Genomic DNA, 14216 nt, shown 5'->3' on the forward strand with positions numbered 1-14216 from the left:
AAACATGGCCATTGTTTAATGGGAATTCAATGAGGGGCATTTTCATATCAGTTTTGTCTTTTACAAGGACACATGCTAATTTGGATTATTGTCAGGTACTTAACTTGGCTATTGCATTGAAATCCACTCCTTTCTGCCTTAGAAAAAAATAAAAAGGTCAAACAACCCTTTGGTTCGTTTTGCAGTATGCTTGGGGTTATTCTCCATATGTACTGTGGTTTTCTCCGGGTACTCCGGTTTCCTCCCACATTCCAAAAACAGGCTCCAGCACCCCCGCGACCCTAGTAAGGATAAAGCGGTTCATGAAAATGAATGAATGAATATTTATAGAGTTGTGTGTATTAAGCTCACCAAGTATTCCCAATGATTAAAATGAAAATGGAAAATACTTTTTTTAATGGATGTTTATATTTATTTTGTTTTGTATATTTAAGAAAACAATTGTTAAAACAATCATGATGAAACAAAGTTTAGAATTTGCCATTTTCTACTCAAAAAGAGGTCACAGAACTTAATGAAATGATGAAAGCTACAGGAGAGGTTATGTCATGTGTGAGAAAGCTTATTCTGAAATTTCACACCTTACAACCATTAAAAAATGACCGAAGGAATGTGTGAACAAATGTTGTGTACTCTTTAGAGACCTTGATCAGACTAACCCTAAAGAATATATTTGTGGATAACCTGAGTTTACCCAGTTGCCCTCATGAAATTAGGAAATGTCATTAAAGAACAAGACAATAAAATAACAAAACTAGAAAAATAAAACATTGGCTCTATTACATTAGTGCTTGACTCAATGGATTCACATCATAGGAGACCATTTACCTGGCTGAAGAGATATAGCTCCTGGTCCAGTGGAGAGCTGATCTCAACCAATCCAGCCGGGCCAGGTTGAGGTTGGTTGGGGCTGACTGCTCGAATTCGGATATTTCCGAGATCAGCAATGTACAGTGTGCCATTAGGACCCACGGAAAGCGAGGAGGGTGCTTTAAGACGAGCATCGCGAGCATAACCTCCGTCACCTTATTAATGACACAATTTGTGAGTTAGGGGGTTACCAAGTTACAAGCCACCCACAAAATCTACCTTGGAGAAGTAAGCATGCATTCAAGTCAGCAAATAAGATTTCATGGTGTGCCTAAAGCTGAACTCCAGCGGCTACTCAATGGTGAATGAGATCAGCATGATACTGACTCAATACATTCCGGTGTTGTGGTAGCACAGCAGGACTAGCACTTGGTGAAGCCCTTTAAATGTAGCCAGCAGGAAGCACAGAGTCTGTGGCGAGTCAATGCAGCCACAAGAATTGTGGTTTACCTTTTAACAGCATACGGTAAATACGCAACTTTCTCGCACGCTAACTTTAAAAAAAAAACAGACTTTGTGTGAGTGTTTGCGGTGAGGACATGGAAACGGAAAGCTTCAGAGTGGAACCATCAGCTAGGAGCGAAACTTGATTGGAAATATGTAAAGCAAAAAAAAAACGCTCGGGGGAAAAAAAGCAACGGTTACAGCCCATTGGCTGGTGGCAAGGGTGCGACTTCCCTTTGCTTTGAAAAGGAAGGGGGAAATTGACAGCATTTTATGAACTGAATTAAAAGATAAAATCACATCCTCTGACACTTACAATGGAAATCATGGCCTAACTGGAAAAGGGAGGGGAAAAAAAACATCTGCTTATTTGTCCGGTCCTCTTCTCAACCTTTTATTAGATTTCCGTTGCCCTGCAATGATGTGCCAACTCGTTTAAAAACCTTCATCTGCTATGGCTCTACAGATTTTCGTCCGGCAGTCAGAAAATGATAGGATTCGGAAGGCTTTTCTCACGTGGGCTTCAGATGAAGGTCTTTGCAAAAAAATGGCCTTGTGAATTCAAATAAAAGCCTCACACAAAACATTTTCACTTCTATACGCAATACATTGAATTTTAACAGACCCATACATTTCCAATTTCAGTCACGTATACAATTTGAGGTCAGTGATACAATTTAATTCGTTAATTTAGAAAGGCTGAACAAAGAAAAACAAAATATGTGATATACAACCAGAGGGAGTTTTTAAATAAAGAAAACTGACATGTAGAAAGTTGGGCAGGATGATTTAATCGCTCCCTTAAGGCAACTTGATAACATCAATTATAGCTTGTCGTGTGGCTTCTAATATATAATGTACATCTAAACAAGGCCAGGACTTCATTTCAAGTGCAGATACATGTTGTTCTTAGCACTGTAATCCTATTAGGCATAATCTAATACGGTCACATTATGATAGTAGCATTCACCATAAGAACGTGACTCTTTGTTAGTGTGTGTGTGCTTGTGTGAAAGCAGATAACCTACCAGAGAAGCAGTCACAGTTGGGGTCTATCTTACAGTCGCAGTCTGTAGGCGCACCAGAGATAACTGATATCTCGCCGTTTGTTGACACCTGTGTAATGTTAAAAATATATGTCAAACTTTACGACAAAACAGACCATTACTGGCGGGTGTAATCTTTTAAGATAATTATGGGGTTTGAGATAAACTTGCTCTGTTTATGAAAGTAAACCAAACGAAGATTAAACATTTCAGCAACAATCTCAGACCACCCACGACCCAAAGTAACTTAAAAATCAAAAACATACATTCATGAATTTTCAACACTGCTTATCCTGGTCAGGAGGTGCAGGAGCTTATCCCAGCTGAGTTTGGGGAAAATGCAGACTACATCCTAAACTGGTTGGCAGTTATTCATGCACACACACACGGCTTAAAGCCAGACAACCATTTGCAACCACAATCACAACAGCAATGAGTGGGAATCAGTTCCACGCTGTCCACACCGATGTAAGCCGAATGAACCACTACTACACCATTAGGATTTTCATGCATGGTTATCATTTAAAAAAAAGATCGTTTTTGTGAAGAGCAAAGCTGATACATTTACAGTCAGGTCCATGAGGAATATTAACATACATTCTGTGAATTGGTCTTAGAATCTGGATGAAATATCGTAGACATCATAAGTAATCTCTGGAGATGGTAGTCTTCACTTCTTGCTTTTTCTTGAGCTATATTTTCTTTGTTATAGTATTTTCTTCAGCGATTGAAATCTTGGATTTGGGTCAGGTAATCGACTTGGTCTTTGTATAACATTCTATACTTTATTTGTTAAAATCCATTGTTTCAGATAGATTAGAAAGATGAGAGTTGCTTTCAATGTTCCAATATTTCTGGAGTTGACAATAATTTATTTACCTGATGCAAGTGTCAAGGAACAGTACATGTCTGATAAAAGAGCTGCAATTGGGTCTGTAAATCCCTGTGCATAATAAACCAATAGACTGATCCAAAATAAATAGACTCATTTACTACTACGTACATTTGGTGCCTGCATTAGACCAAGCAAAAACTAGAGTGCCTGCAGGTGTTCGATTCAAAAGGGACACAGCTGATTTTAAATGTGTTCTGACTTGACTATGATTAAGGCTTCAAAACGATTCCCTTTTACATGGAACAAGAGCTCAGAATTGATGCTTGTCACAGTTCACTCACAGTGTTCTGTGAGTATGATGAGAAGAAACATCCTGTGATCTTGCAGTCCTGTATCTGTGCAGAAGACTAAGTAGTTCAGGGGAGCTGTGCCAACGTTTTTAACCTGCAGGGGGGTATGTCGCCTACTCTTCCTCTTGTGAAGACTATACTGTAGAATGAAATGCATGACGCACTATGACACTGACACAATGAACGAGATCTAATATAAAAGTTGTGTTGGACTTATTTTTGCCTTTGGGAAGGCAGCAAAGGCCTCTTGAAGTCTGTATAGAAATTTTTACAGTTTTTTGTCTACTCCACCTTCCTCAAATATTATTAAGGCACACATGGTAGGGTAATACAACACTCTAAATTGGGCATACTTTAGGTATGGATGTGTGGGCGAAGGCGAATATGTGTCCTGCGATGGGCTGGCAGTTAGATAAGAAAGCTGGGATAATTCTAATAAAAGTAATGAAGATAGAAATGTTGATACTGTTTCATGAAATTGGCTCTTTTAGATGGCCCTGATGAATTGACCAATAAGTGCAGGCTTATTAGATCATCTTGTTACATTTGTATTGTTTTTCCCCACTTAGAAGGTACTATTTCCCATTGTTTATCTCATATTGCAAACATTTGTTTTTATGGTACTGATGATGGCCTCATCTTATTCCATATTGCCTTCTAAGAATTGAGCAATATTGAGAAGTTGAGATCGTAAAATAAATGTAAGATGGGACAAATATCAATCTGATAGCTATCACATTACTAATAAGATGGTTTCATTCATTTGTGAAAGAGAATTTGTATATAGTGTGAACGAGAATTTTTATATCTTGTGAAAGATAATTTCTAGTTTTTTGTTGCATGTATCAACTTATATAACAAAATGCGTGAAAGGAAACGGAAGCAAAAATATTCATTGAGTGATCTATACTGGCAGATGTTTTCCCCTTCGAAGATACCTGAGGCCTTTTCACTGCTTGATCAGTATCCTGGAACTATTGATTGAGCCCGGCGGGCTGTGTCTTTGATGGTGCTGGTGCTTAAATTTAAGAAAGTGTTAGGTTTTAAGAAAGCTGAATTAGGGTAACAAGCTTTTTTGTTAAAGTAACAATTTAATAAGGGATTGTTCTTTTTGGGCTTAAGGACTTCTCAGCGTGATCACTGTAGCAATACTTTGGATTTTAAACATTTTTGAGTGCTCAATGGGCAGGCTGTCAACAAATTGAACATTTTAGGGAATCGTTTTATTGAAGAAGATACCTGTTGAATGCGATTGATGCGTCTCTCATCAGTTTCAGCGATGAAAAGGGTACCCAAGTGTGAAACAGCGATGGCTTTGGCAGATTCCAAAGTGGCCCGAACTGCAGCTCGACTCATTAAATGGTGGTCAATACCTGGCACCTGGCAGTGAATAGGACGACCAGCGACTATGCGCACTTGAAGAGTCTCTGATACCTACAAAAACAAATTTTAGGCATGAAATGGTGTGGTAGAAAGTAGTATTTCAGAATTTCAGCTGATGTGATGGATGCTAAATGACAAATACGGATGATTGACTTTTTAGTAAAAAGTTAGTGTTTTTTTCTACATTTTCTTCCTTTTTTTTTCCCAAGAGGCGATCTCAAGCTGTAATGTTCACAACCATAGTTCCAATCTTGTTGACATTTTACCATGACAAAGTTGTGCAATGGTTCTTTCGAGATCATCTTGTCTGACACGACATGTATATTATCATGAAAGGCAATCTACTTTTGGCTGACATGTTTTGATATCCAAGAGTGACAAACAAAAGAACAGCTTCATGAATGACATCTATATATATAGGATAGCATTTCTTCCACTGGGAGTAGGGTTTTCAATTCATTTTACATTACTCGTATCGCTCACTGAATAAAGATAAAATGACAAGACAGTTTGAAAAAAAAATCATTCATTTTTTCAGCATCTCCGTGGGAAAAAAATGATGCAATGTAGAATACATCAAGTGACTGTTTGTTTTCTATACTATTTCTGTGTGTGTGTTTGTGTGTGCATGTGTTTGTGTGTGTGTACCTGTAACACAATATTGTTGTCCAGTATGTAGAGGGAGTTGTCCAAAGGGTTAATAGCCAAGTCTGTTGGCCATTCCAAACGCACCTGTATACCATAGACATACAGTTTCTGTTTTACAGTATTATTCATGAACACAACAGCCTTTGCACTGACCCTTAAGTGTCAGTTACAGGTTATAGGAATGTAATCTCCTAAATAACATAGCATTAGGCTGCCTGGTCCTTCCCATCCAAGCAAAGGTCAACATCAGGCAGGGAGCATTGCCCATATTTATTCAACAGCCGCAACTGCTCGCTTTCTGTGGTGATTCAAATGTCAGCCAATAACCTCGATCGCCACATCATGAAGCAGCAAGAGCAGCTTGCTCTATCACTGTGGGTGTCAAAGACAGACAAAAAGCTGCAGTAGATCACACGCAAAGACACAATAAAACACAAACTGGGATCTTTGTCTGTGGAGATTTGTCAAATGGATGAGAGAGGAGCTTGATGACTCCGAAGAGGGAATGGTAAATAAATGGATCATGTTAAATTGCCATTGACATGTCCAATTATAGGCTCTGTCAAATGAGAAAGAAAAGATTTCAGTCTGAAATCCCATTTTAATGGGAAAAGAAATTAATCAAGTAGGGCTCATCCTGTCTTGTTAAAAAGAGGACACCCAACAAATCTCGGCTCATGATACACAACTTTGAGCAGGCGAACGTGACTGCATACTGAATGCAAAGAGAATAACCTGAACAATGTCTGTCAAAGAGAGCTCAAAAGGCAATACAGCGCTATAACGGAAAAGTTGGTGTCACTTTCTGTTTAGCTGATCTTTTTTTCTTCTGAAAGTTTCAACTCAACAAGCCAGACATGTAAGTTCCTTTTAACACATAATGTGATGCTGTAGGTGATTTTAGTGCAACCATATTAAAAGACAAGGCTTTGAAGTGCTGCAAACTACAACTAAAATACACAAACTCTAGCTCTGTTTTCTGAGGCCGAGGTTTATACGGCAGAAATTAAATTGAATAAAAGAAAGAAAAGACATTTTATCCATTTATTTAACTCATCAATAATAAGAGTATATCTGCTAATAGTTGATCCGGTAAAGATGCCCCCAAAACTGTTGTGTTCCAGCACTAAATTCTCAGTTAAGAATGTATATATTTTAATTATTCATTTTATTTTTATTTTTTAAAGTTCCAAAGCCTAAAAACATATGTAAAAAAGATTTACCCAATATTTCAAAACCAAAATCCATGTAATCCATCTTTATATAATGCCCATCATCTAGGGCAGGGGTCCTCAACCACTTTGTCAGGGACCAGTACCGGTCCGCGAGCCACCTGGTACCGCTCCGTCAGAGAAATAAATATTAACGTTTTCAATCTCGCCCTCCTACTTGAAATGAGAAAAGCTGTTAGAATAATAATAATAATAATAATAATAATAATAATAATAATAATAATAATAATAATAAATAATTGCTCATATGCTTGTAACTTATTTTTTGCCATCATAGACGTCGTCCGTGGAACATACAGCACCCACCACCTCCACACTTCTGTCTTAAGTTGTCGCCCTTCGCATATGCCGGTACTAAGAAATACAAATAAAAATAACACTAGCACTTTGCCTGGTCAAAAAGAAGCAATGTGTTAAAATTTTGTGAACACCCCATCACAATTTAACTTTAACGAAAATACAACCCGTTAAAAAACATGTAGTGTTGCTCTGTGTGCAGAAAAAGCACTTTCATCCCACCCAAATTGTATAGTACTGTTTACAAAACAAAGTGTTTTAATTCAAAAGTCAGTTTGACTTTGCACTAAAACTCGTGCCAACAATCTGCTGTTTATTTGGAATAAATTAGCTTGTTCGTGTTGGACAAGTCAAACAGCTACAGAAGTTTTGATCAATATTGCGGCGAGTTTGAGGTCACTGCAGTTTACAAGTGCAAACACAGATGGAGGATGATGACGGTCAGATGTGCTGTAGCGGATGATGACTAACAGGAGGATTGAGCTGGCCTCTTTTAAGACATGCAATGGCATCTCTGGAGAGTCACCTGGCCTGAAGAGTCATACGCACACTCAAGGCACTTACAACTCACTGTGCATGTGCGTGTGTGTGTGTTCGTGCAGAGATTGCACTTCATCTATAATTCATCCACAGCTCTAATAGGCCTGACATAAGTCAGCAGTGTGATCTGAAGGCTGGCTGATCAAATTAGTTGCCTTTGGTCTTCACCAGATACTGTCACACACACACACACACACAGAGGCCCACATACACACAGACTCACACACATAGACACACGCACACACACACACACACACAGATGATCACATACACACCCACGCACACAAACACACAATTTTACAAGATGCATTTTCTTTTAATCTTTTTGTTTACAAGTGAAAGTAAAGAAATATAAATAGAAACTAAAAACAATTCTAAATGCAATATTTGTACTGGCATAAATATGAAGACAAACAAAAATTTGACTACTGGTAGATTCACGCAGACAGATAGATGCATAATACAAGAGGGTGTGTAGCACTATTTTGTTCATGAGACACTTGAGGCTCCTGCAATTCCTTTCAAAATGGTTCCTTTTCTCACACAACAACAATATCGCACGCACGCAACGACTTTCCATGGTAACAGGTTTGTCACTGTGCGTGCCAGTTGTGTCAAAATGGCAACCTCTATTGAATGATGTGGCAAATTAAATATATGTGCACACCTCATTAGTGATCAACTGATTATCTGCTGCTATTTGGACATTCGAAGTTTATCAATCTCAGCCTTTTTTTAATCCAACTACCTGATATGAAGAAAACAATTTAAAACTAAGTTATGCAGCCCCGTTTCTATTCCCTCCTGCCTGCTCTCTCCGGTCAAACATAACCGACCAGCTACTTGTTAAGTCGAGGGCTTTGATGTTGTTGCGACCGCAAATGTTGGGTTTATTATGGAATGTTCTATATGTGTTGTAAGCATTTTTAATAAGTAATAAGGATATAAATCAATTCATGGGACCATGGACATTTTTTCCTCCCCATCGTTTGTTTTCGGACGCTTTTCGGCAAAACACAACGGGACTGTTTTGACGGGACTCCAGCAGCAGATGGCAATAATCGCATTATTGTTTGAAAATTCGGCTGCTTTGTTTACCTTATAATGAAAATATTATGCCTTGTTCAACTTTTATGCTTACTTCGGCAATTCTCACACAGTTGTTTTTCTAACCATCTAGGATTCTAGGGTGTTATTGTACTGATTACATAACATGTTTTTCGAGTGTCACGATTAAATACAATGATTCAGTTACTACAATTCAGAATGCCTTGTGGACTAAGACGACGTCACAAGGTACCTCCTTGCAAGTGTAACCAGTTATGTTGAAAGATGTTTTGCAATTTTAATTAAATATTACTAATAATGATTTAAAAGGTTTTAATCATTATTCCAACAGCTATGCTCCATTTCACGGTGCCCTTAATTGGTAATAAACACACAAACACCAGCACCAATGCAAACTTAACCCCGTAACCCTCTGTTACCTTGCTGCTATGCAAAAAAAGTTGAATTGTAAATTCAATAACATATATTAACACAAGCTGTAAGAATCATCAATATAATTCTTAATAAATATAGGGGTAGAATAGATATTTTTGACTTTGCCATTTCTTTAGTATCTCTCTCTCTGCCGGTCCAACTCGATCAAATTCCACAATTAGATGACCTGTAAAATATATTAGTTAGGAGTTTACCTGACTGATATCCATACGTGCATCACAGCTTAGCGGTTGCGTTGACATCAGTCCATTGGAGCCAATCACAGTGGAGAGGAAACCCCTTTCATTAATCTTCTGAATAGTGGTGCCATCAACAAAATACACCGCACCCTTTTTATCCACAGCAATTCCTGGTAAGTGAGAAAGAGGCAAAATTAGCTTCAATGATGAGAATAGAAAGATGACAATAAAAGCAAATTGGGGGTAGAGGGGAAAAAACTAGAAAGGTGAGAGTGAGCGGCAAGGAGTGAGGGACAAGATGGGCAAAGTCAAGAGACGAGGGGACTTGAGTGGCATCCAATTCAGTTAGGCATTCAGCTCAGCTAGAGACCGTCTTATCACACACACTGCACTGCAGAAATGTAATTATATTTCCATCCCAAAGACCACTAAAGGGATTAGAACAATACAACTGCAGGAAGAGCTTATTCGTCACATTTAGATGTGAGTAGGGTGCTGCAGTGAACTTTTGACATTTGATGCCTGCAAATTTACATTAAAAATGTTGACCCACCAAGTATGCGCACATGTTTTTCCCCATACCTGCATACCCTGATGTGTGCATTGAACTCTCCTTGCAGTCTTGCACTGCAGCAGGAAGTGAGAGCAAGGCAAGTCAAAGTATTAAAGGTTAGAGCAGACAATGAATCATATGTAATGGATGAGGAGCGACCTTCCCACAAGCCTCACCCTTACCCGCTCTCATCTTCATACTGAAAATTGGCCCTTTGACTCAACTCCTCAGCAATATTCTGTGACTCAACCCTCACCTCTTATTCTGTGGCTTTGCCATGATTGCTCCCACACTACACCTGCAACAATCAGTCATATTTCATAGTTCCTTGGTGCCATCTCTAATGGACGCTGGCCTCTGCTGAGCTGTTTAAAAATAGATTTGGTGTATGGTTTACTATTAAGTCATGGCGAGTTTTCTAGCTGCCTTCATCATACTCATGCCTCAAAAGACTTGACAGAGACATTCCACATTTAGGCTAAATGAACTAGGGAAAATTTAATTGCAAAATAAAGCTTAGAAAAATATGAAAATGTTGTGATGTTTTCTTCTACTGCATTAAGGAGCACATATTACATATGATTGCAAACAACACAATAATTGAGTCTCTATTTAAAATTGTATCTTGTAGCTGTTTGAAATGAGATCAATAATTATGAGGATTCATATGAACCAGAGATTCCTTCCTCAATTGCACTTAAAAAATGTCATTTTGACCAAAATGCATTTTATGTCAAAGAGTGAGATAAAATGAAAGGGTGCAAAAACTTGGACTTTGGGTCTGTTGGTCCCATAAAAAAATGCTTATTAGATTGATTGCAGCAAGTTATGTATTGGGGGAAAAATGGCAAAAGGAATGAATATTATATAGCATTATAACATTTTATTGTTTCTATAATTGGCAATATATGCATGTTCAATAGGCAATACTCCAACTTGTCAAGATAATTTTTAAAATACTTAAATTTGATAACCAATGACTCTATTATGCAGTAATGATGTCCTGTTCACATCTTTTTTTTTTGAAAAAAATCTTGTTTCAAGTCACATTCTGTCATATGTGATCAAGCGAAAGCACATTTTATTCAACACATGCAAGATCCCACTTATGAGAACAGTGTGCAGCATATTTGCGTGAGCCCTCAAGCCTTTAATCCTGGACGGGACCATTGGGTCGTAAATTGTGCAGGTGGAAAAGGCAAGTGGACATGCAGGGCCAGGGTCAGACCACTTCCTCCACAGGCCAAGAAGTGAACTGCAGAGGTTGCTCTGCCAGCACCTTTATCTTCCCTCTGACACAGACAAATTAAACCACCCAGCGGCTTTATACCTGCATCCCACTCTTTAATCGTCTTGACCCAAAAAACACCGTAAGCCAATCTGCTTCCATGCACATCTAAAACTTTTGTTGTCTTTTGTTTTTCTGTCTCTGACATGTGGATCAAATCAGTGGCCTTGGAACCTTCAATAATGCAGTCTCCACTGTTTTCCTCTGCTCTTTTCATTCTTACTGCCTTCTTCATTTCTTCTCCTGCCACATGCTATTATGTAAAAGAAACATCTGAACCCTGTGTGGAGTCTAAGCCTTCTCACATTTACATTTGCACATTTTCTATCCCTGGGTCCACTTTTTCATATGTTTCCTTTCACTTTCACCACATCCCTCTATTCAGCATTTCTACTCAAAACTGCTCCTTATCTCTGAGCTCATAAATGCTGCACAAGGGAGGATGGATTTTGTCTACATCTCGGTTCCTATGTATTATTTTTCTCACACATGTAGGATACATTCCATTCGTTCTCATCTCATTGTGTTGCTCCTTTTGATTTACCAAGATAATAAGCATTGACTATGTTTGAACAACAATAAATCCAGAATGACCAGCGAATACTTTTGTCTGTCTGTAATTATATTTTGAATCATTTGTCTTGGGGCTACCCAATAGGGTAGTGTTTCTTCCTTCTGACTTGGTGCGGGCAGTCTGGGTTCAATTCCCACTCGGTGGCAGTGCGAATGGTTGTCTGCCTTTTGCCCGAAGACAGTTGGTTTAGCCTCCAGCAACCCCCACAACCCTTTCAAGGTTGTGCGGTATGGAAGATGAGTGAATGAATGAATAATTTTCTTGGTTCCTTAAACCGTCATTACCTAAACTGCCACATGCTGGGTTCATATAGAATACATTTCCATCTATAGTGAATAAAGCTGGGTAAAGAGCATTTACAACCCACCCGTGCTGGCCATGGATTATCACAAGCCATCAAAAGTATTGGGTGCCAGCAAGAATACTTGAGATACATCTCAAATCAAAGGGCAGATTAAACTTTGGCTAAAAAATTTCAATTGCATTGTACGATCAAAGAAATGAAGATCAGAATGAGCTGTACTGATAAAGGTAAAAAAAAGGGGAGACTGAGGTGTGGAAATTTAGACAGGCAAAATAGATAGGATTTAAATGGGGAGGAAGAGATTGCGGAGAGACATAAGGACGTGTTGAGTAATAGCTATAATTAAGCAAAGCAGCCAATCTCTTTCAGTCAGAACAGTCAGAACTCCCCAAAAGTCTGGTCAAAAGCATATATCTGTTATTAAGCCTCCTGTAGCACAGCAGTACAATTTAATCTAATACATGCAATAGAGGGTTTTGTTTAATAAGGCATCAGTGTTGATTACAGCTATATGTAAAGAGAGTCACATGAGATTACGAGTGAAAGGGTGAATGGTGAAAAATAACGGATAGAAGTATCTACATTTATAGCAAAATATGTTGTTATATATTTTACAGTGCAGTAGTAGTGACTGTCCAAAACAGCGATCATCGGTGTTTGTTGAATACATAGCATACTTTAAACCAAGTGGCGACCAGTCTAGTGTTTAGTCTGCCTTTCGCCCGAAGTCAGCTGGGTTAGGCTCCAGCAACCCCCATAACTCTTTCGAGGATGCGCGGCATGGAAGATGAATGAATGAATGAATTTATCTGCCACTGCATATCCCTGAAATTCAAGTTTTCAAGTATCTTTACATGACGACTAGAGATTTCAGGAAACAGTAACAGAATGGAAAACTGAAACTAGTACAACATCTAAATGACTCATCATGGCATCTACGACTATTTTTGCAATTGCAACATTTCACAACATTGTAAAACAGCAGGTGCACTATAATTTCACAGTACTGTTGCCATCAATGCAATAGTTTGTCATTCCACCCGCCTTTCCATATTCCTCTCCACAGTGGGTGTTAATTACAGGGAGTGAAATATTATTACTGTATATAAATAATGCTAGCTATTGTTGATTATGGCCTGCAGTTCCTCTCCGCAAAGTGTGACTGACAAGTGCACATGGACAGATGGACAATACCACCTGCACAATTCATTTTGTACAAACAATAAACACACTATTTGTACTTCCCAAACATGCATCTTGTTTGATTTATTATGTCCAAGCAGATTTTAAGATGTTAGATTAAAAATGTGTCTGATTCTGAAGCGAACCTGTTGGTAGCAGCTAAATTGTCCACTCAGCTAATTCTTAAATGTTTTTAGGCATGATTAATCAAGTCTAAATGTATAGACATTTGATGTGTTATATTGCTGTATTGAAATAATTGGTGTGACTCAGATTTTGTCACAGCCGTTACGTGAGTGTTCAGGCTTACCATCTCATCTATCTAATGGGCATACTGTTTAATACTATTTACTCTGTAGAATTAATCATTGAACTATGAAGTAATCTCGATAATTGATTCAGTACATAGTTAGAAACAAAGAAATGAACTACTTATATATTCATGAAAAACAAAATGTAAAAGCAAATCTTGTTACTAATAGCTCTTAATATTTGGAGTACTCCCCCCCTACAAATCAATAGAAGTTAACCAAATGGGTAGTTGTTTATCTTTGGTAGGTCTTTGGAGAGCAATCATTATTCATACTTCTTCTCATTAAGTATTTATGCAAGCTCCTCAGAACAGACACTGTCTTTGTAATTAAAGCTGGATCATGCACTGTATCTCATCTAATTATCAATCCCTAGACATTTGTCAATATATGAACCTGAGTTAATTAATTATTGGAATCTGTTATTTTTGTAATGACTGGTTATTAAAGAGATGTATTATATACTGTATGGATGGGGATGTGACAAATGGAGAGCGATTTGACTTTTTTTTTTGCATCCAAACAAACAATATTGGTGTGTGCATGTGTAGGTGTGTGTGAGAAACATACGCCTTGGCAGTAATTTCCTTCTTTTATAATATAAACGAGATTCAGCAATCACAAAGGCAGCAGACAAACTCAATTATAAAAGCAATTGAAAGGCTTTGGACTATAGA

At 38.1% G+C, this 14216-nt stretch overlaps 1 protein-coding gene across 3 annotated transcripts in view; it reads right to left on the reverse strand.

Moving 5' to 3' along the window:
- Positions 1-14216, reverse strand: part of LOC144082106 (teneurin-1-like) — a 147932-nt gene that overhangs the window by 17537 nt on the left and 116179 nt on the right. For all 3 annotated transcript variants that reach the window (XM_077608959.1, XM_077608958.1, XM_077608957.1), the window contains 5 exons: positions 9343-9497; positions 5577-5660; positions 4785-4979; positions 2343-2430; positions 829-1025 (listed from right to left, as the gene is read on the reverse strand). In XM_077608959.1, coding sequence (XP_077465085.1) covers positions 829-1025; positions 2343-2430; positions 4785-4979; positions 5577-5660; positions 9343-9497 — 719 coding nt within the window. The remainder of the gene's footprint in view (positions 1-828; positions 1026-2342; positions 2431-4784; positions 4980-5576; positions 5661-9342; positions 9498-14216) is intronic.

Source organism: Stigmatopora argus, chromosome 9, assembly GCF_051989625.1.
Source record: "Stigmatopora argus isolate UIUO_Sarg chromosome 9, RoL_Sarg_1.0, whole genome shotgun sequence".
NCBI lineage: Eukaryota > Metazoa > Chordata > Actinopteri > Syngnathiformes > Syngnathidae > Stigmatopora > Stigmatopora argus.